The sequence below is a fragment of the Triplophysa dalaica genome, chromosome 8, assembly GCF_015846415.1.
Source record: "Triplophysa dalaica isolate WHDGS20190420 chromosome 8, ASM1584641v1, whole genome shotgun sequence".
NCBI classification, from domain to species: Eukaryota; Metazoa; Chordata; class Actinopteri; order Cypriniformes; family Nemacheilidae; genus Triplophysa; species Triplophysa dalaica.
Window position 1 is genome coordinate 91998 of NC_079549.1, and position 21775 is coordinate 113772.

General features: G+C 41.5%; 1 protein-coding gene across 9 annotated transcripts in view; it reads right to left on the minus strand.

Annotated features, from left to right (window-relative positions):
- Positions 1 to 21775, minus strand: part of ranbp2 (RAN binding protein 2) — a 69337-nt gene that overhangs the window by 2329 nt on the left and 45233 nt on the right. For 5 of the 9 annotated variants that reach the window (XM_056755091.1, XM_056755092.1, XM_056755093.1 and 2 more), the window contains 6 exons: positions 6081 to 6236; positions 4999 to 5076; positions 4212 to 4378; positions 4021 to 4129; positions 3849 to 3935; positions 3272 to 3420 (listed from right to left, as the gene is read on the minus strand). In XM_056755091.1, the coding sequence (XP_056611069.1) occupies positions 3272 to 3420; positions 3849 to 3935; positions 4021 to 4129; positions 4212 to 4378; positions 4999 to 5076; positions 6081 to 6236 (746 nt within the window). Of the gene's footprint in view, positions 1 to 3271; positions 3421 to 3848; positions 3936 to 4020; positions 4130 to 4211; positions 4379 to 4998; positions 5077 to 6080; positions 6237 to 11857; positions 15999 to 16361; positions 16457 to 16572; positions 16709 to 16914; positions 16999 to 17085; positions 17281 to 17418; positions 17551 to 17637; positions 17776 to 17869; positions 18032 to 18253; positions 18375 to 18465; positions 18648 to 18977; positions 19160 to 19238; positions 19540 to 21775 lie in introns of all 9 variants that reach the window. The other 4 variants (XM_056755085.1, XM_056755088.1, XM_056755087.1 and 1 more) reach the window with 4 other exon arrangements.

Here is a 21775-nt window from a genome sequence, read left to right on the forward strand (position 1 = left end):
CATGCCTCCCCTTTTCAACAGACCAGTGTCTCGTCAGGCCTCATCAATACACTTGCTGACAATGCTATCATCAAAGCTGGTGGTTTGATACATCCGGAACTCATCTTCCACTTGATCAACAGTGATTTCATCAAGCAGAATAGAAGGAAATCGGCAGATACAGAATCTGAGAGAAGAGAATTTCACAGATGGTCTTTTTGATATGTCTGCCACAACCGCATGCCTTAGCAGTTCATCCCCAAATGGACATTTTGAAACCATGTATTCTGCTGCCGATGAAAAGAACTTCCTAACATCTCTGAAGAATGGCTTTAGCTTGAGCTTACCTTTGCTTTTAATAAAGGTTTGAGTGTCATGGCCAATTTACAGTTCCTCATCAGGTAGCTGATTGTCCCATGTGATGATTGTCTTTATACCTTTACTAATTTCACTCATCAAAGTCATCACATGCTCAGGCTTACAGAATTAGAGTAATGAACTTATCCAGTTGCAGCTCCAAACTTGGAAGTAAGATATGTATGCATGGCTCATCTTTTTGGAGTGTTTGGTGGAAAGTGTCAAAAATATGTATAGCTCTCTTCATAAAGAGTGAATACATCCTCATATCGGGTCAGTAAGAAACTGGACTATCTTCTCTGGTTTTTTCAGATCCATTTTCTCTTCTTTCTTGGTTCTTTCAGGTTTCATTTTTTCTTCAGCAGCTGCCATTCCAATTTTATTTTGAATGAAGAAGAATCTGTTTAAGTCGAACCCTGCAGCAGGAGCTTTATCTTCTGGTAGAATGGTAAGTGGGATCACTTCAGGCTTCTGGGTAGAATCATCAGCTTGAGCAGATGGTAGCAGCTTTGGTTGTACCAGCTTTAAGTCTGATGTGCTGGTAGAAGGTGAAGCTTTAGACTGATGTCTGAGACCAGACAGAGGCTTTGGTGACTTGGTGGGCTCGGCCTTCTTAATCTTTCCTGCATACACTTCTTTTTTTAAAGAAAACAGTAAGAGGATCCCACTGTTGCTGTAGAAGGGCCACACACTGACCAAAAGACAGCCATCTTGTGGAGGACAGCTTGAGGATCTTTCTCACCTCTGCATCGCACATGATCTGTATGTCACGTAGACATGACTTTCTCTTGCTGCTTTTGTCCAGATAGTAAGAAATTGTGACAAGAAAGTATTCGGTATTCACACACAGTTACCAAAACGCCCTAGATGTATCAGGTGGCAGGCACAACCAACTAGGTGGATGTGTGGATACTCTGCCTTTAAAAATGCTTCTTAACCTTTCCCCAAACCTTGCATGACTGGAGCATTGTCAGCTGCAAAGCTGACACAATTTGACCATGGTATGTCTCTCTTCTTCAGTGCACCATCAAGTAATTCAAATATTGCTTTCCCAGCAGACTCTTTTGATTCACAAATCTTGAGCAACATTACAACTGCCCTCCCAAGACTGGGATCAAAAAATCCTTACAACAATAGGATACATTTTTATGTCCTCCATATCTGTGCATCAAACAGTAGCAAGGCTGTATGAAGACCACTCATCATCATCACTCCTGGCCAGGACTTTTACTATGGATGCTGTCTTGGTTCTGGCACAGCCATACTGTTTGGCTATCTCACTTTCAGGAAACATCCTCCTAAAGAGCGGTCCGGTATGGTCTGCAGCAGCTAACGGCAAGTTCTACACTGAATGTAGTGAAAAGTGTTTCTGCCAGAAGACATCAGACGTTCACCAACAGTAGCTACTTTTAAATCCAGATAAAAAACACACTTGTTTAGCTGTATATTCACAACCTGAGGACTGTGCTGGTTTACATCAACTGCACTTCTATTTATCATTTATTTTTATTTTGCTCTTATTCTTTTAACATTTTTTAATCAATTTTATTGCTGTTTTACGGTTTCTTAAAAATCTAAAGTTTTTGTGATCTTAAATAATTTGCATTTTAAAGATACATTTTATTTCTTTCTGTCAATCATTTTATGTAAATCACATTGCCCTTGTGTATGAAATGTGCTATATAAATAAACTTGCCTTGGCTAAGAAGACCCGCGGTGCATGTAGATAAAAAATCTCATTCTTAGGGAATAAAAACATAAGGCTTGATCATGTAAGGTCTTTATACACATGACAATATCTTAGATTCACGGTTGATCTTAAAAGTTTTCCTCACAGAAGGACCGAATTCATTACAAATGAGCTGTAAAAGATTTCAAATCAATATTTGGTGTGTAATAACTTCCTCATGAGGTTAGTGAGTGTGTAGTAATGTCCAGTCAGCTGAATGTACAGTGATGGCTAAAGTCTCTCGAGTGACGTCACACACTCAGTCTCATATGAATAACGTCATTGTGTTGAACTCTATGAACTCTTGCACACAGAACAGTATTTACATCAATACTCATTTCATCTTTTCTCCTGCTGTTGTCAGATTTAAAAGAATGAAACATCTCTGTAATGGAATTCTGTTCAACCCTGATTTATCACTGCTAAATCCTCAAACACCTACAGTATGTTCTTAAGAGGTAAATGACAATATAGGACTTAATTTCTTTGGGTCTCATGCAGCTCACAGCTTCTATCTGGGTGACAAAATATATTTACAGACAAACTATGTTGATATTCATATGTCATATGTGTGAAGTCAGTTCCAGTGACGTGTGCTCATTCATTCACTCGTCAGCTGAGGTTTAGTCCTTCTACCTGCTCTCTGACCTCATGCTGTAATTATAAAGTGATGAAGAAATGCTGATGTGCTTCAGAAGCAGTGTTGGGTGTAACTTGTTACTAAGTAATTAGTTACTGTAATTTAATTACTTTTCCCTTGAAAAAGTAAAGTAAGGGATTACTCGTATGTTTTCTGTAATTTAATTACAGTTACTTCTGATGTAATTAAACTAAATATTTTGCGAAATATATGCGTGTGCAAGTGTAATTGACATCAGAATTCAAAGTCTTACTTTAAAATCTGTGCTTTAATGTATAATTCTCACATTTGTAATACTTTGGTCAGTTAATAATATTATTTATTTGAATGAATTAAATAAGCCGTTTCATGTCTATCCTTGAATCACTTAACTTATCAAGGTTGATGTAGAATATAGAAAGTAATTAGTAATGAGTAACTAAATACTTTTTGGACAGAGTAATTTGGACAGTAATCTAATTACACTATTGAATATGTAATGAGTAACTAGTAATTAATTACTTTTTCACAGTAACTTACCCAACACTGTTCAGAACAGAAGAGTGTAAGCGTGCTGTGTGAAATACCTCTGGTAAAGAAACTATGGGCTCAAAGTGGATGTCATCATTTTTAGGTGCCTCTTCATCGCTGTTCTCTTCCTCCCGGTCATCTCGGGGAGTTCCTCCAACTTTCTCAAACACTGCCGCTCCAGCATTTGCCCAGGAAAAATCTGACTCTGCAGAATGAATCAAATGTGTGTTATGATCAGCATCTTTCAGATATCATCTACTAATATAAACAGCGTTCTCTTCTTCACTGGTTGGGAGATTCAGTGAGGATCTCTTCATGTCTTTTCAGAATAAGTGTTTCCAGAAATGACCCAGAAGCGTGTTGTTGGAAATGTTCAGTAAGCATGAGTAGTGTGTATTATTTAATGGTAGTATTGTCATCAGGCATGTGTAGAGTCAGACGCAGTGATTCACACAGAGCCAGCGATCCATCGCTTCATGATTCTTCTCGTTTCACTTTATATCAATGTTGGGCTGTTCTTTGGGTGCTTCGATTCTTTGAATGATTTGTGAATAAAGCTTTACTGATGTCAGTGGTGGATTTGCATGAAGGATTTCTTGTGGTTGTGATCTGTTACTGCAGCTTTAGTCTCACCTTTTTTACCAAAAGAAAATTCGCCTGAACTCTTTGCCAAGTCAGAAAATGAAAACCCGGCAGTAGTTCCAAAGCTGAATGGGGTCGCTGTTGAGTGACAGAAGAGAAATATCACACGCAAGTTCTACTGAATCCACTAAACACAGATGGGTTCATTCCACAGCACGCTCACTTGTGATGGGTTCAGCGCCGCTCTTGCTGGAGAGGTCGATGGGACGTCCGGCATCAGTCTGGTCTCTCAAAATCTTCACTGATCTAAGGTCAGCAGAGTTTTCTTTGACCTGTAGAGAAACCACACACATCCACATGAAGAGTAGGTCTGACTGACAGAAGAAAGATGATTGACAGGTGAATGAACGTGACCTGAATGTGTTTGAGTTTATTGATCTCAGTCATGAAGTCGTCGTGTCTCTCGGCCTCGGGGTCAGAATCGCTGCTCACTCCACACAGAAAGGTTGGAGGCAGCTGGTGACGTCGAGCTCTTTCCTCCTCTTCTGGTGTCGCTTTCTTCTCCCACACCAGAATGCAGTCTGAACAAGAAGAACATCATGCTTTATAATGCGCTACACCTGATCAAAACACAACGCTGGGACTCAAGAGACTTTTACCTCAACATGGCATATATCCCTAATGTGTCTAACCCTAACACTAACCTAATGACGCTCAGCATCTGTAGCACTGACTTTAATCTTTAATCTAAACCCTAACCCACAAAACAACACTGACACAACACACACTTACTGACACTATGACAGGATCCTGTCACCCTCACTGAGAACTGTCATCAACACTTTTTCTCTTTACATTGAGATGTATATATAGATACAACATTCTGCACAAATACAGATTAAGATCAAAATAAAATCAAAGTATAAATGTGTTTAATCATGCCAATAATTCTTTGAATCTTGAATAAAAATACAGAATGTGTAGTAAGTAGAAGCAAAACACGTCTGAAGTTGCAATACAAAAAAACTATATGATGACATTACAAATGTCAATTAGCTTTAAAGTTATCCAGCGCCACAAAATCCTTCTGAAACACTGTAGTTTGTTGTTGTAAATGTCCCAGAGTGTGTGTGCACATTTCAAAGAGTGAACGAGGCATTTCACACGCACCCTTTAACTAGAATCATGTCATGTGACTCACCTGGATCAGACGCTCCTTCACCTCTGTCAGGATAGAGTTTTCCTCTCAGACTCTTCACGGCACTTTCATACGTTTCATCTGTACAACAGAGATTTACATAAAACAGCAGAACACCACCATCATCACGTCCAAACTGAAAAAAGAACATCTGGTGTTTTCTCTAAAGTTCTCAGAACTCATGTCTGGATAACAAGTGAACGAATGTCATGTTAACATGTTTTGGCTGGAATACACATCACACGTGTGCTCTGTTCTCAGTCTGGACGAGTCCTCACTGGTGTAGAGAGTAACGTTACGTCTTACTACATCATTTTCTTGTAATATTCCCTGAAGTCTTAACTTCTTACACTTTAGAATAAAATGAAATCTGATGCACACAATGCTTTATAATAAACAAAATCAGTGCAGCCATGTTGCCAGAATTTTATATCTTTCAAACAAAAACAGGAAGCACTGTTGTGATTTGTCATATTATATCTTTTCACTTAACTTCACTTAAACCTAAAGCTACATTCAAATAAACTGGCTATCACATGAAACCGGATTGGATGTATTTGACTGACTGATTGATGCATAAAGTTCTCTACTGTTCCATCTCTGATATAACCAAACTGTGTCCCCCGACCTCACGACCTCAAGGGTGCTTGTGTAAATGCTACTTCTTTTGTGGCCCATATTTGGAGTTTATGTGCGAGAGCGCCCTCTTTCTTTGGGATGTGGCAGCATTCGACCCTAAGTCCTTGAGGAACTGAGCATAAGAATTTTCACGATATATCGTCCCAGCCCTAATATTTATTGAGTAATTTGTTCAAGACGAAGCCGAAAGTCATGGGCTTCACGAGATGGATCATAAATCATAAATTACTTCAATATTTTAAGATCACTGAGCCAACACACACAAATACACTGAAACATGTAATCTAATAATAGTGAAGAAGTACAGTGTGTGTGTGGATGATGACTGATCTCTGAACTCCATCAGCACTGTGACCATGAGTCTATGATCCTTTTTACCACTACAGGCACAAAACTACAAGAATATACACAAATGTGCATGTGTTGGTGTAATAAAAGCTTCTTACCATCATCATCATCATCATCACTGACATATCCTTGGAGGTTTTTGTAACAGAAGAAGGTGGAAGGAAGCAGAAGTCCGGCAGCCAGCTGAGCCTGCTCTTTTGTGGGCTTTCGTTCAAATACAATCTCAACATCATCACAAACGGTCTGAGGAGAAACTACAGGACAAAGAAACAAACACACAACAGCTTCAACTCAACATCATCACAGCTTCATATGAACTTAACACCTGAGGAATCAGATGAGTTCTCCAAACACTTCAACAGATACTTCACACAAGAATCAAGTCATCCTGACTCAATGTGGATATCTTCTGGAAGAATAATGCAGTGCAGTTATAATACACCTGTCCTTTACTTCCAAGCGTTAGAATGAGAGTGAACGGGGATCAAAGAACTGCTGAATACATCTCGGAGGTCTTCACAAAGGTCTTATGAAGTGAATCTATGAGTTTGTTTAAGAGAAATATCTATATTGACTGCACTATGAACCATAATGTCTAGCTTCTGTTATCCCTCAGCTGCGTGTGAACTAGACGCTTGTTCTTCCGTCAAATGGCGCACGCTTGTGGTAAGTTCTGGTGATGAATGCAGTTTTTGTTTTGTTCCAATAGGACACCGTCTCCTCTGTGCGGGAGCTTTCATCACCGCCATTCTAAAGAAAAATAAGCCTCTAGTTCACATTCTACCACTTGGAAGTAAAGTTATAACTCCACAGCATTATTCTTCATGAATAAAACCACATTAGGTCAGGATGTCTGGAGGGGAAGTAAACACGGGGACATTTTGGTTCTTGTCTGAAGTATTCCTTTGACACAAGCAGTAAATCCACACCCATGCAAAAACTCATGTTAGAAAGAGCTCCCGACCATCAAACCTCACTGCTTCTGGTGAACACTGTAAACATGGGTGTTGGAACCATTGTGTGTGAGTGGGACAGGACATTAGACCCCCTCACTTTTAGCACAGAGCTCAGTCAGACAAACCCACTCCACTTGAGGGATGCTGAACTCCACATTTTAGCAACAGCCTCACATCCACGCTTCAGGTTCTTCAAACTCATTCCATCTGGCTCATTCAGAATCTGTTTATATTAAACTCCATTTCCTTTCGACACAACACGGTAAAAAAAGTATTGTTGTACATATAATAAAGTGTAAATGATCAAATTATTTCAAATGAATAAACGTATGGCAACTAACCACCCTACTCCACTAACTTTACCATACACTTCCTTATTGAACACCCGTTCAAATATCTTTTTTCATTTTGATGAAAGTAAGTGGCTGTACGGTGTGATGGGAAAATGAGGAAGAGTGAGATTGGTGAATGAACCTCCGTCATATAAGACCACAACTACAGTCACAGGTTATAACACCACACCACTGAAGCTGCGGATAAACATTCTTCTAACGTCCATGACTGTAAATATGAAGCGTTGGAAAAGTGTAAGTGAGTTGTCCAGTTTGATCCACAACACAAGCCTTGAAGAACCAGAACAATGAAGCTGGTGTTTTAACACAGTCAATCCTCATCCGCACACTCACTTCATTCATCTGCAGAATCTAAACCACTGACTCAAACATTCACTGACCATCCATCTCATGGGACACTTTTTGATTCCTCTACATAATAAAACAACCATCATGTTTTTCTTCCACGCATACAATGAAAGCTCACTATGTCTATTAGCAGTAAAACTCTGCTGGCATGCAAACACAGCCGTGCTGTACAAATAAATAATTATAGTTTCCATTTATATAGGGGGGAACCTCCTCAACCTCCACCAATGTGCAGCATCCACCTGGATGATGCGACAGCAGCCATATTGCGCCAGATTATTGGTGGCGAGGAGACAGAGGAAGAAGACAATTATTACACATGGGGATGAATAGGAGGTCATGATGTGTAGGCCAGGGTGCCAGTGTTACACCCCTTTTCTTATTGGAAGGATGACCACAGAGAGTCAGGTCGCATCTGAAGGGTGGTGAAGTACAGGGTCTCCAACACTACACTGGGGCATTAGGACCCACACAGACCCGTGGATGAGCGCCCACCGCTCCCATCCAGGTACTGACCAGACTCAACCCTGCGGAGCTCTAGTGGACAACCAGTATTGGGGTACAGGGTGATATGGCTGACGGCATATGTGTGTCTGTCTTTCTCTAAAGCCGACACCAGAATATGATCTATTAAGAAAAATGGCTTTGTGTGACGGGGGCCAGCTAGATAAGTGCTGTGCAGTGTGCAAACCTCAATCCCCGACCTCAATGGACGCTCTAGTGACAGACGCCAGGGACTGCGGTCTTTAGACTCCTCGTTAGAGTGCCCGACTCCCATGCCGGACTGGTTCGAGGCCCGCTTGGAGCGGTGCAGATAGATCCGGTTACATTAGCAAACAACTACAAAAGAGCATCACTGATGTTACAGACCCTGTCCTAAATAAACAACAAAGACAAAAGACTGCTGAAGATCTCAGCCCTGGAGCTTGTTTCACTTGTCTGCATGATAAACATGTGCTGGATGAATCAACAAATGAATGAACTATGTATTTAAACACCTTCTGAGGAGCGCCAACGATACTCCACCAGGTGAAGTTTACCGTGTGAACTAAACTCACTTTCTGGGGCTTTACATTGTGCCCATTCCCAACCAGAAAACTCAGGTTGGCCCATTTCACTGAAGCTCCTCTCTGAAATTGGCCATTCTAGTGAAGTCCCAAACAAACAACAGAAGGTTAGCAGATCATGCAAACACGCCGACTGCTCGGGATTAATGTTCAGATCCTGAGACATGCCAGTCAGTTAGGAGTGACCTAAAATACCTTCAGCTCCAAACTGTGTGACTGATGTGCAGCTCCAAAATGCCATTGGATTATGTTTGAAAAGTCTAAAATCCAAACCTAAAAGATAATTGTGTTTGTATTAAAGATACCAATAAAACGGCGTGGTGGTGTGGAAAGTATTGTTAACACAACAGCTGGCAAAAGCAGGTTTTGTTTTGAATAGTAAAAGAGTTCCATGATCAACAGGTTTTAGGGTGTCTGAACTATAAGCGTGACCTCTATTAACTCTTTCCCTGCTCATTTTCCAGGTTTTATGAGAAAACCCTTCCATGTCAAACACAGAATCTATTGTTATCTATGGTGCTGTTACACATTTTCTGAAAGACAACAGTATCTCTGAATCCAGAAAAGGTCAATAATTGATCTGTTTTTATTCATTGATCTGGATCTGATAATGCGGAAGTCCATTATAGAATGTTAATAATCTGAGCTGGTTAATTAAGATGTTGCCTCTGTGAAGAAACCTACACACATTAAAGAGGTCAGAAAAAAGAAACAATGAAGAGGCAAGAAAACTTTTCTGTTTAAAAGCAGACTCGGTTCTTTCATTTGGTTTATTGATGTAGATTTGTGAGGGTGTGGTTACACCAGGTGTTTCAGGCAGGTCTGGTTGAGCATTCACTTTTATATAGAATGACTCTCACACCTTCATTTCTGCAATTTGACATGTCTAATACACGCATGAGCAACTTATAACACACCAAAGACACGTGTTCGCGCTATATGACCCCTTTAATGAAAACATACTGGGAGCCATCAAATTTGAGTGAAAATGATAGAAATGCTGGCACTTGCGTGCAACTTTTAAAAAAGTTCTGGAGGGAAAGAGTTAACATTCGCCCAATTGAGAAGTTCACAGATGACGTATTTTTGTGTGCACACCCCAGAAGTGAGTTAGCATTTTAGGATTTCTGGTTCCATCACTCCTCAAGGTTTTTTATGGGGTTTAGGTAAATCACCTGAAAGAAGGCCTGTGGTAAAAAAAAAACTAAATATTTTCTTGTTTTATTGTATGACATGATACACATCAGGTATAACCAGCTTGTGATTTTTTAAAGCCTAATTGCGTCTTAAAAACGGCGGTTGCTAACATGTTGCTAAAAGCGAGTTCTTCCTTTGGCGGCGACGTTAGACATCATCTCGCATATAAAGGTCACGAATAATACAACATGGACACAAATCTATTAAAATGTTGATGCAGATTCATTCATTTTTAATAAAGTTTGAAATAGTTGAAGAAGGTTTGGTGGTGGTGACATTGATATAGAGCGACCTTAAGTGAAGTCTGTTTATAGGATCGTTAGCTTTTTACTTCTGATGATTGTATTTTGGCTTCAAAAGTATCCTTTGTAAAGATGATTATGTAAGACAAAACGTGTCAACATCCTAAACCTTTGTTCATCACTGAGCTTAATTTTTGCGATCTTCAAAAAGTTTGGTCGACGGAACCAGCGCAGTGCTTACTTCCGGGTTAGCCTCCAAAAATATGTCATCTCTGAGCCACTCAATTATCATTTCATATTACTTGATCCAAAAATTATTTAAAAAAGAAAACATGATGGATTTTTTAACACTCTTCATGTAGTTTAAAGAGGACCTATTATGCCCCTTTTTACAAACGGATTTAAAATTTGTCAACTCGGAAGTTTCAGCCACAGATCATTTATTATATCATGCTCTATATGCTGATTTCTGGGTGTGTCTCTTTAAATACAAATGAGCTGCTGCTGCCGTTTAACCAAAAAGAAAAAGACCAGGAGAAACTGAGGAGCAGACTTTGACCTTTGACCTTGAGCTCAGGTATACAGGATCTGCTCTGTGGCCACTATGATACCCCACAGCCTGTCACAATAACACATTTTTGGTTTGCCGATATATTGTCTCACAAAAACAATTGTGGTTATCAATATTATCATTTTATGAATATCAGTTGCCATAACAGACATAATAATGCAAGTACACCCTTTTCAATGCTTAGGAATATTTGGACAATGAAACTGGAATATGTATAATAATTTGAGTGTGAATAAAATCTAATTTTATTTCAACATAAATGAAAAATAAAAACTAACTTCCAACTAGCAGATAGTTCCATTCCTTGATAATGATTGGATGATTTGCATTTCTCCTCAATCATCCACCTGTGGCGCATTACGGCACCTTTGTATAAAATCTGACCGTCTGTACATTCACATTCACATTAAGTCACTTAAACGCCTTTATCCAAAGCAACCTACAAATGAGGTAAACAAGAGAAGCAATTGGAACCACACAAGGTCAACAAAAAGCACAAGTGCAGTAAAATCCAGCGCGTCTCTCTCCCGCTGTTTCCCGATCAGATGAACGCTCGAATTCTGGCACTTGGAATCTGTTTCTCTTCTACTCTCTGATCACATTATATTGTAACGAGTATGAAACAACAGCTGCTAAAATACTGATGTATAAACGCGACCTGGTCTGACGACATCAATAATGTACTATATGAGCCAGTGTGTGTCTCATGCAGCGCACAGCCTTCACTGTCTTTACTCTCATCAATGTGTTGTTGTGTTATCAATACACTGTTGAGTTACAACACACACACACACACTCGCACACCGCACTGTGGGGAATATATTTATTTGATTTATATATGCGTATTTAATTATATTAAAGTAGATTTTTTTTTACGTTTGTTATAATAATGAAGCAAAATGTATTTAACAGACTCATGTTTGTGAAACTCATTTGTGGGGATTATTAAAAAGACGGGTGGGTTTTTACCATCACAGGGTGTGCGATTACAAACACTGCAGACACACAGTTATGTTCATGTAAAAATGAAATGTGTACAATAGGTCCCCTTTAAATCCATTTAACAGTTCAACATGTTACGTGGCACAACTAGAACCTAAGCCAGCTTTACTCAAAGTACAGATGAGAAGATAAGACCAACCTCTTACTGGTGTGTTGAATGGAGTTGCAGTCTGACTGCTGGCGGTCTGTTCGAAGGCTTTGGACTTTGTTGCGCTCGTTTCCGGCTCATCTTGGGAGCAAACGGAGGACTGTTCTTTTGACGATATGGGGCTACCAAAGATCTTCTGTACGGATTGTGATCCAAAGACAAACTTAGGAGGAGAAACCACAGTCTTGATGTTTTGAGTACTGTGCTCTGCACCAGGTGTCCCATCCGGTTTCAGGTGGGTTTCTTCAGACAGTCCAGTACGTTCTCTAGTGGTTTCCTCCAGCACAGCGACCGCAGCCTCACCACACAGCATCTGTTTGGCAGTGACCAGCACTCCAGAAGAAACCTGGCCAAGTAGCCTTTTTTTTTCCTGAGCGTCCTTTGCTTCTTCAAAGATATGTTTGAAAGCAGCAGCAGTTTCCTGCAGTTTAAAGCGCACTGCTAATTGTTCGACACTGCCCTTCCCTTCAGCAAAATCGAATGCGCTCCAGATCCAGGACTTATCGCTTCCTTTCATTGATTCGAGGTTCATAGTTGAATTTATCCAATGGTTCGCACAGAGTTTTAGAACCTGGTCCCGTCTCATGACGAGTCTCACGCATTTGGTTTCATAATGCTGCAGTATTTTAAGGTCTCCTATACCTCTTTCCTTCCACTGACTGAGTTGTTTGTCGTAGCGGAATAGCTTGGCTCTGTGGCTGAAAACCACTTTCTCGTTCTCCTCCCCCGTCGAGACTTCAACAATGTCAGGCAGCGGCACAATGGGCTCGAAGTACTGCCCATCCCGTTCTTCCTCCTGCGACACCTCTTGCTCATCATCTGTGCCGACGGACCCCTGGCTCTGGTTCAGCTTAGATGGGGACTTGGAGGGACTGACAATAGGCTGAAAACTGAAACTAAAGCCTGTGGACGATTTGCCAAAACAAAACAAATTTTTGGGAAGCGGATCGGGTTGCAGAGGAGTAGCGCACAAAGAGGTGTCAGCGCTGTCGTCAAGTGCCTCCTTCTGAAAATCGTAGTTATCCCACTCCAAAGTGGGTCCAGTGCTTTCAGAGTCGGGTTTTGCAACCAATTCAGAGGCCTCGCTACTTGTGACATTTCTTTCCTCGTCTTTGCTCTGATAGGTCAAGAAGGATTTGAGGTCCTTGAGACCACTTTTCATTTCTTCAGCTTTCTGTATGAGATGGGCCGTTCTGCCCGAGCTGACAAGCTTATGAGGGGTCTGCAGAGGAATATCCAAAAGGAGCCGTTGACATTCCTCAAACTTTACCTTGAAGTCTACTGCGAGTTCTGGTGTTTTCAATTTTGCAGCAAGTTGCTCTAGCTTGGCATCTCCTTCAGAGAAGTCATTGGCCAGCCACATCCAGGCCCTGTCTGACCCAGCGAGAGGCTTTAAGTTCATTGTGGTTGTGATCCAGTGGTTAGCACATACCTTCAACACCTGTTCTCTTCTCATAAGAACTCGGAGTTTGCCATTTTGATTGTTTTTGAGGAATTTAAGGTTGCCAACCCCTCTTTCTTTCCACTGACTAGTTTCTGTATCAAATCTAAAGAGCTTGACACGTTGTGAATACAAGATTTTCTCATCCTCCTCCCCGGTAACAAGGTCAACCTTCTCAGGCATCTGAACAACTGGTTCAAACTGAATATCATCATTCTCCTCTGTTTTGTAAATTTCTTCTTCCTCTTGATCAGCTGACGTGTAAGCCTTTAGGCTGGACTGCAATGAGGTAAAGACTTTCTCTCCGGCCCCTGCGAAGCCTTTGAAATTGGGATCCTTTGGTCCAAGCTGAAAGCTACCTTCTGAGGACTTTGCCAAGTCTGCAAAACTGGAAGAGCTTGACTTGCCGCTGATAAGGGGATTGTCACTATCACTCGCATTGTTCACAGATGGAAGCGAAGTGGCTGTCTCTGTCTCCTTGTGCTGTTCGGCAAAATTTCTGAGGAGTTGAGATGCAGATTCATTTTGTGCCGACTTCGCCTCTGACTCCCCAGTGCCAAACTTGAATCCGCCAGGAGGCATTGGCATGGAAAACAAAAAGGGTGAACTGCTTGATGACTTATCCGTCCCAGTTGCAGAAGGCACAAAGTTGAAGCTTTCTGAAGTCGTTTTATCTTTACTCAAACCAAACTGAAAAGGAGGGCCCGAATTGAAAGCTGATTTAATTCCAGTGGCAGAAGGTTGGTCGGAAGAACTACCAAAACTAAAGGTAAAAGAGGAACTTGAGGGTGCAGTGGAGGTCTTGCTTTTCACATTTGGGTTCGCCGTTTGGCATGCGACACATTGGCTGGACGTACCATCATTTCTTACCAGGCAGGTTTCGCAATCCCACTGCTCATCTTTTTTTGCGAACATGGCAGCTAAGCCACTTTGAGATGTCGGTTTATTTTTTCCAGTGCTGCAGGGGGTTTTACAAGAAACGCATTCAGTTGATGTTGCTTCATTCCTTACTAAACAGGCGTCACAGTCCCACTGACCCTCTTTCTTTACAAATTTAGAGCCAAAAGAGAACGATGTTACATCCCATTTCACGCCTTGTGACGAATCAGTCTGATCTGCTGGCGTATCTGCCTGATGTTTCAAACCGGCATTGCCTAAACCAAATTTAAAAGTTTTAGGGATTTGAGATCCAAATGAGCTGACATTCGTGGTGTTATTCTTAAGAGAATCCTCAGAAAGTCCAAAAGTGAGGAGTTTAGAAGTAGGAGCAACAGAGTCTTTTCCTTGCTCCTGAGGTGTATGACCCTTGACAGATGGACCAGGGCTGTTGCAGGCAACACATACTGAAGATGTGGGGGCGTTTCTTACACAACATACGTTGCAATCCCATTCACCCTCTTTTTTGAAAAAGCGAGTTCTGAGATCCATGTCTTTGCGTGACACCTGTTTTTCGCTTTTTTTCTGTAGATTTTGGCTTTGTTGTTCCGAAGACTTTAGCGAAAACATCTGAGCCTCTTCAAATTTTGATTTGAACAGCGCCGCCTCGTCTGCAGTTTTGAAACGTATGGCCAGCTGCTCGGTCCTTGGCATTTCATCTGCATAGTCCATGGCATACCACACCCAGGACTTGTCAGATCCAGCGTTGGGTTTCAAGGCCATATCTGCTGTGATGTAGTGATTAGCACATATTTTGAGAACTTGCTCCCTCCTCATCAACAGACGAACCTTTCCAGATGATTTGTGTTTCAGTATTTTGATGCTGCCAATGCCCCTCTCCTTCCATTCTTTGGTGTCAGGCTCAAATCGGAAGAGCTTGGCTCTGTTACAGAACATTTCCTCTTCCTCCTCCTCACCGGTTTTCACATCAACTTTATCAGGTAGAGGCACAATGGGTTCAAAATGAGGTCCATCCTCATCCTCTTCCATGTGGGTACTCTCATTATCACTCTCAACACTTCTTTCTTCTTGTGTCTCCGCATTTCCAAGTAAAGGTTGAATTCCACTTGGAAAGTTAAATGTTTGCTCAGTCATGCCAAAATTAATCGGTTTACTCTGAGCAGCATCGGAGAGTAAAAATCCTGCCACATTTTTATCACCAAAGGTGAAAACTCCACCCTGGCTTGACCGCTGGTCTTGATTCTGATGTTTTGCTTCAGACAAACCTTCGGTTTTGGGGGGCATTTCTGATGTCAGAAGTCCCAAAAGACTTTCACTGTTTTTCATTTGGGTAGCCGAAAAGGTTAAATCCCCATCATTAGACTTGAAGTTAGAGTTGAACTTGAATGCGGTTGTGGCCGAGGTTGACGGGGCAGCAATGACGCCACCGAAAAGTGGAACCTTAGTGGCCTCACCGGAGAACTGCTGCCCAAAGCTAATCTTGGGGTCTGTCGTCTTGGTTTCAATGCTCCTCGCTGCCTGGGCAGATGGAACAACACTTGGCTTGGTAAAATATCCAGGCTCAGGCAACGATGGGTTGGTTGTAGGCTGAGGAACATTGTGAGAGTAATATTCTTCACTGTATGGCGGGAGTAAGGCTGTAGCTGGTGACTCGAAACGAATTGGAGCACCAAACACCTGTTCTTGAGGATATATGCATGCAGGTGTGGACTGAAGAGGTGGCGTGTTTGTCGACTGCTGGTAGGCATACACATGTTGCTGAGGAGGAAGTCGATTTATCCCATATAGCGGACCCTGCAAAGGCAACCAAACAAAACTTTGAGATGCGTTACTTGTTCAGACCCAGATCGTACCTTGTTTTAATGGAAAAAGAACCATTAACACCTTGTTAATAATAATACATTTACTTGAAGGTGCCTTTCAAAACACTCAAGGACACCGTACAATTGAGCTGCAATTATAAGAACCAACAACACAACAAATAACAATTGTTTAACTGTTAAGAATGATCAGAAAAAGCGAATCTTAACGAATGAGTTTTAAGACCTGATTTGTCTCGAATACCGGACCCTGCAAAGGCACCAAACAATACTTTGAGAAGCGTTACTTGTTCAGGCCCAGATCGTACCTTGTTTTAATTGAAAAAGGAGCAATTACCTTTGTTGGCGTAGAATTAACAGCAGGACGCAGAAGGTACTGCGAGTTATACGCCGGAGATTGATTGTAGTATCCCGAGGGCCCTGTAGTAGCAACTGCCAGAGATGAGCAATAGAAGTAGTTGTTTTCAAATGTTTGTTAAGAACAACATTTTAAAAGAGCACTGACTTTTAAGACATGTTTGGACCATAAAAAAAGTCAATAAAATGACCTGTAAGAGGAACCCCATGAAATGGCTGTGCACCTGGAAAAGCTTCCTGAAGTCCTTCAGCGTAACTTTCTCCATACATCCTATAAGGAGATCCTGTAGCATCAGACGAGTTGTGACGCATGTCATGGACCTCATTCTGCAGATCAAGAGGAAATGACATGTAAAACATCTGCCTGACCCGGGTGCCAGCTACAGCAAACTGTTGAAAATGTCACTCAGCGCCCTTTTTATTCTTTTTAACAGATCACTCAGAAACGGATGAACAAAAATCGCTCACAACATAATTCTAAGAACCAACTTATTCAAAAGCTCAAATCTCAAGGCTGTTGGCGAGCCACTGACCTTCAAGGCTTCGACCTTATGACACAACATCTGTAAGAGTGACTTCTGGTCCTCTGCCCAGTGAGGAGGGGTTCTTGGGGAAAACTTTGAGAGACAACAGTACCACTTAACTGTAAGTCATGCTCATCCTCAACCAAAAGCAGGTTTGTGCAGGTTTATGCTATGACGTACCAATGGTCTTTTGGTGGGTGACGTGACGCTTTTGGTTGGGGACAGCGTAGAGAACTTCACGTGAGCTTCTGTGGGTTGACTGGGACTTGATGTCACTGGATGATCTAAATGATCTTCATCCATCTCTCCACTATCCTCAAGCTGCTGGTTGACTTCGTTTAACAAATCCATCACTTCCTCCATAGACACAGGTAACTAACAAACAACACATATGAAGCCATAAACAACACAAGCGTACTTTAAAAGCAATTCATGCGTTCAGTGGTTCCAATAGCACAGAAAACATTCAAGTAAATATTAACACTTTGAGAAATGTGTCGTAGTCTGTCGTACCTTCTCCACGTCCTCTCCATTGGCCTGACTGATCTTTGTTAAGTAGTTTCTGAACTGCCGAAGAATGTTAACACAGCGGTCTTGAGTCTCCTCCAGCCCGTTCCCGGCTTCCTCTGAGAGTCTCTGATATATCTGAAAAACAAACAGAAAATCACATCTTCTGAAAACTATCATAGGGTACATGCCGTTCTATCAGGTCTGAATTTGCGGTCAAAGCACCTTTGCAAGATGCCAGTGAGACGAGATGCTGTTCAGCTTCTGAAGCTGTGAGATGGCCTCATCTGTGTTGCCTTCGATGTCGAGCAGTGCAGCAATACTGATGGCCGCCTCTTCCTCATATACACGCACATCAGCCGACTGCAGTAAAGAGCATTGACATTCATTATTCCACTCATCTCTCTTCACACTTCTCCTCTTAACCCGATGAGCAGGCTAAACAGCGTCAGCGCACCTTTATGTCTTGACTTTGGAAGTGTTGGAACATGGGTTCCAGAGGCTCCGGGATGCTCCGTCTCTTTTTGATTTTCTCAAGTGACGGAAGCACAACCTTCCAGTAGTGTACACAACGACCAGCATACTCTTTCTGATCATAGTAGGAGTTCACCCTTTCACCCTGTTCACATGAAAACAAACCAATTCAATTCAAACTTCACCAGGTACATTCTGGGATTCTTTTCACACAATTTCTCATATGCTGGACAGATGCTCCTTATCATTCTTTTATTGAAGTCTGTCGACAATTCATTTGAGCACTCTTTGAAATCATAATAAGTGCCTGTTGTCAAGTGTGTGAATGAGAGCAGAAGGGTGTGAATGACAGGTGAGGTGGATTTACAGCGTTTGTGAGATGTTGGGCCCAGTGTATAAGCAGCGCCGGTTGAAGGCCATGTTTCTCCCCGGCCCGTAGCGTGTTCAGCCCGTGCTGAACAACCAATCGCAGTTTAGCGGACATCCCCCTGCAATAAAGAAACAGAGGTAGAGTCAGAGGTAGAGTCAGAGGTACACTCGTGAAGTGATGATGTCACATGATGATGACAATGCACTCACGGTGTTTTTTTATGAATCAGACAGTAGACAGCGTCCCACCACTGTCTCTGCTTCTCTGAGGAGAGTAACTTCATGATGTTCATGGGTAAACATCTGGGCTCATGTGACTGATGACTCGCGCTCATCTTTGCAGTCTCTTGCATTTGAGTGGAACACGTAAACACAACGCCCCTCAAAAACACCTATAAAACAAACACACACCACATTCAATTCACAACAGACTAATATATTCCCACTCGCTGATAACCTCGTACAGGCTCCATGTCACTTATGGACCACAAAACCTGAGGGATATTTTGATATTTGATGATGTTGACTGAAATGATTTCTGGCCGGCTGATGTTCAGTTCAGTTCTGTTAAGGATGAGGATCAAGACTTGTTCTTCAAACTCTTTTACTAGAACAACTGAACAATCATTTGTGGTCTTTCTTGCTATTAAAAGCCAATCGAGAGCAGGCGGATCGTCTGATATTCTGTTTAATTTGTGGAGATAAGAAAGTCAAGTCCACACCTCAAGATCCAGCAGGCAGATGGATTCTGGAGTGTTAGTGTCCAGCTTGGAGGTCTCAAGAGTGAGCCGAGGAAAGAGCTGTCTGAGCCAATCCTGAAGAGACACGCTGTGACCCATCAGATCCCACTGCAGAGCCAACCACGTCAAGTGCTGAAGAGAGCCGGCGTGACACAACACTGCACCTACAACACCACCACACAAGTCAACCTACAGCAACACAACAACAGTTAGTATAAGTGATTGTGATGTGGTTAATATTACCATTGTCCCACTTGATGAGATCGGTGTTGTCTGGGACGCGTGCGTTAATGCTGCTGATGTCATCGTTGCTGATGAAGGACAGGTGTTCCTGTGTCTGCGATCCGAAGAGTTTGTCCATCAGATGATTCTGGCCGCTCTTATTCCTGAACGTTTCTACCACATCATTCACCAGCTGCCCAGCGTCTGAGCTTAAATTCAACAGCATGTGACCCGCTTGACTCTGACGATCACAGGCCAACAGCTCCAGAGGATGATGGGATTGAAGGTCACCTTTGAAAGCTTTCGCTTTGGGTCTTGGAGCCTGTAGCAGAGAGAGTGAATCTATGACCAGACAAAGACTTGAAGAGAGGAAGCGTAAATGATGGGGATGGGCAATATTGGTCATTTTTTCCCCACAATAGGAATTAGTCTACAAGTGATATAAAGGATAAAGTCTAAATGATGACGTGTATCTGTGCGAGACCCATTCACAGCTTATATGTGGAAGTAGAACAAGGATAGTGGAGGGCGGATATCCCCTGAAGAGGAGCTCTAGCACTAGAGAATGATAAGCCCCACTGTGGGGTATAGTTTTATTTTACTTTGTTAGTTCAATATTTTTTGACAGCTATGCAAGGAATAATTGCAGACAGGCCGTGTGCATTAACTTTCATCTATTAGACACACCAATCCACACAATGAAAGAGTGGGTCTATCAGAATATATGTGTTATTAATTATAAGCAGCACGAAGAGGAAAACCGACCATTAGGCTATCAGTGTTTATTCATGCATTTCGTTTTTCAATTTAGTTATTTCAGTATATGTATTTATATGTTGCCTTTGAAATTCTGTGTTTATGGAACCAAAACTGCACACATTTCCATGAAGAGTAAAGTTTGAGATAATGAAGGTCAGATGAAGAGCTGGTGCTGTGTGTGGTGATGGCCTGAAGACTACATTATAACCTCTGATGTTTAAACTTGACGAAGTGACGTGGAAGTGTAATGTGGTCAGCAGACCTGGAACACCTTCATAGATTTACTGAAAGTCAATGCATAACCATTAGCACTGTTACGATAAACCGATGATAAATATCACATGATTTATGCACAGCTTTTGAGTGAAATACAGAAAATGCTGCTGCATTCGAAAGCCAGATGGCGCTGTCGAGTGGAAACTCCAAATACGCACTGCTACAGAAGAAGATCATAACACATTCTAAAATCTAGGAAATGCCCCAGCTCTTTTTAAAACTGTTCCTCAAGCCTCCTCAGGTATTTTTGTGATAATAAAGTAGATTTATAATGATCATGTTTGACGGGTGTTGCTTTTTCAAATGCACATTAAAACTGTGCGTTCAGACCGCCGGCAACGAGAGCGCCAAAGTAGCCGAAAGTCATTAATTTTCAATGCGAGTCAGCGGCAAGCAGCAGCGCGGCACGTCTTGGCCGTTGAGGGCGTCAAGGAGAGTTGAAATCAGGTCAACTTTATGGTAATGAGCTATTACACGGTTTGGCGGCAACCAATTGGAATTTAGAAGTCTACCGCTTAAGAGGATTCCAGAGAACGCAGCCCTGTTAAAACATATTCACATGACTCACATATAGCCTACTAGGCGTGGCTTCAACAACAGCGGACACGCCCCCAGCATATTTTTTATGACCAGAATATTATTATTTAAAGTTTGTTTATATCACGTTAAAATGTAAAATTCTGCTTCATTTATTTATAATTATAAAAAGAAATTTACAGTCTGTACGATGTTTGACCGGTGTTTCTTTCTCCCACATCTTAAATATGTGCTTCTCAGATATAATCAGGCTGTGTTTGTGTATTTTGTGTTATGTTTTATGAATATGAACCAGTCTGCGTGTGCTCACTCTTTTGTTTTGAACTCTAATGTTTTACTTCTAGTCAATATGTTTCATGTACAGCTGCTTTGTACCAATGAAAATTGAAAAAGCATTTTATGAATAAATTGAGATGAGATGCATGTAGAGGATATCACCTTGATTTGTTTTATTCACTTTTTGCACTCTTTTTGTCGTAATAAAGTCACCGTGCTTTGTAAGTTTCTCTGAAGCTCGAGAAAAGTTTTTTTTTCTAGGTCAGAAATGATCTTGGGTGGTGGCAGATGAACATAATAAGATGCATGAAAATAAATGGGAAAAATCGCCACAGGATTCGGCGGTTGGATTTGATTTTATAAGCGCAGCGTGTCAGTGAAGTTTGGTTAAATCTGAGAGTCAGAAATCATCCAGAATATCCACATATGCCCGCAGAAGAAGTCCCAGAACAAACTCACTTCTACAGGCTTCCTTCAAATAGCCTCCTCAGGTATTTTCATGATAATAAAGTATATTCAGAATGATGCTGTTGACTGGTGTTAAATTCACGTGCTGAGCAACTTAACCAGCTCAGTGCTTTCAGATCGAACAGCATTTCCTACTGATCACAAAGCCGTGCTTGACGGACAAGATGGCCATAAAAACAGAATCACAGCCTTCGCACTAGACAGGTCAATTTAAGCATGATTTAGAAATGTATCAAGCATCT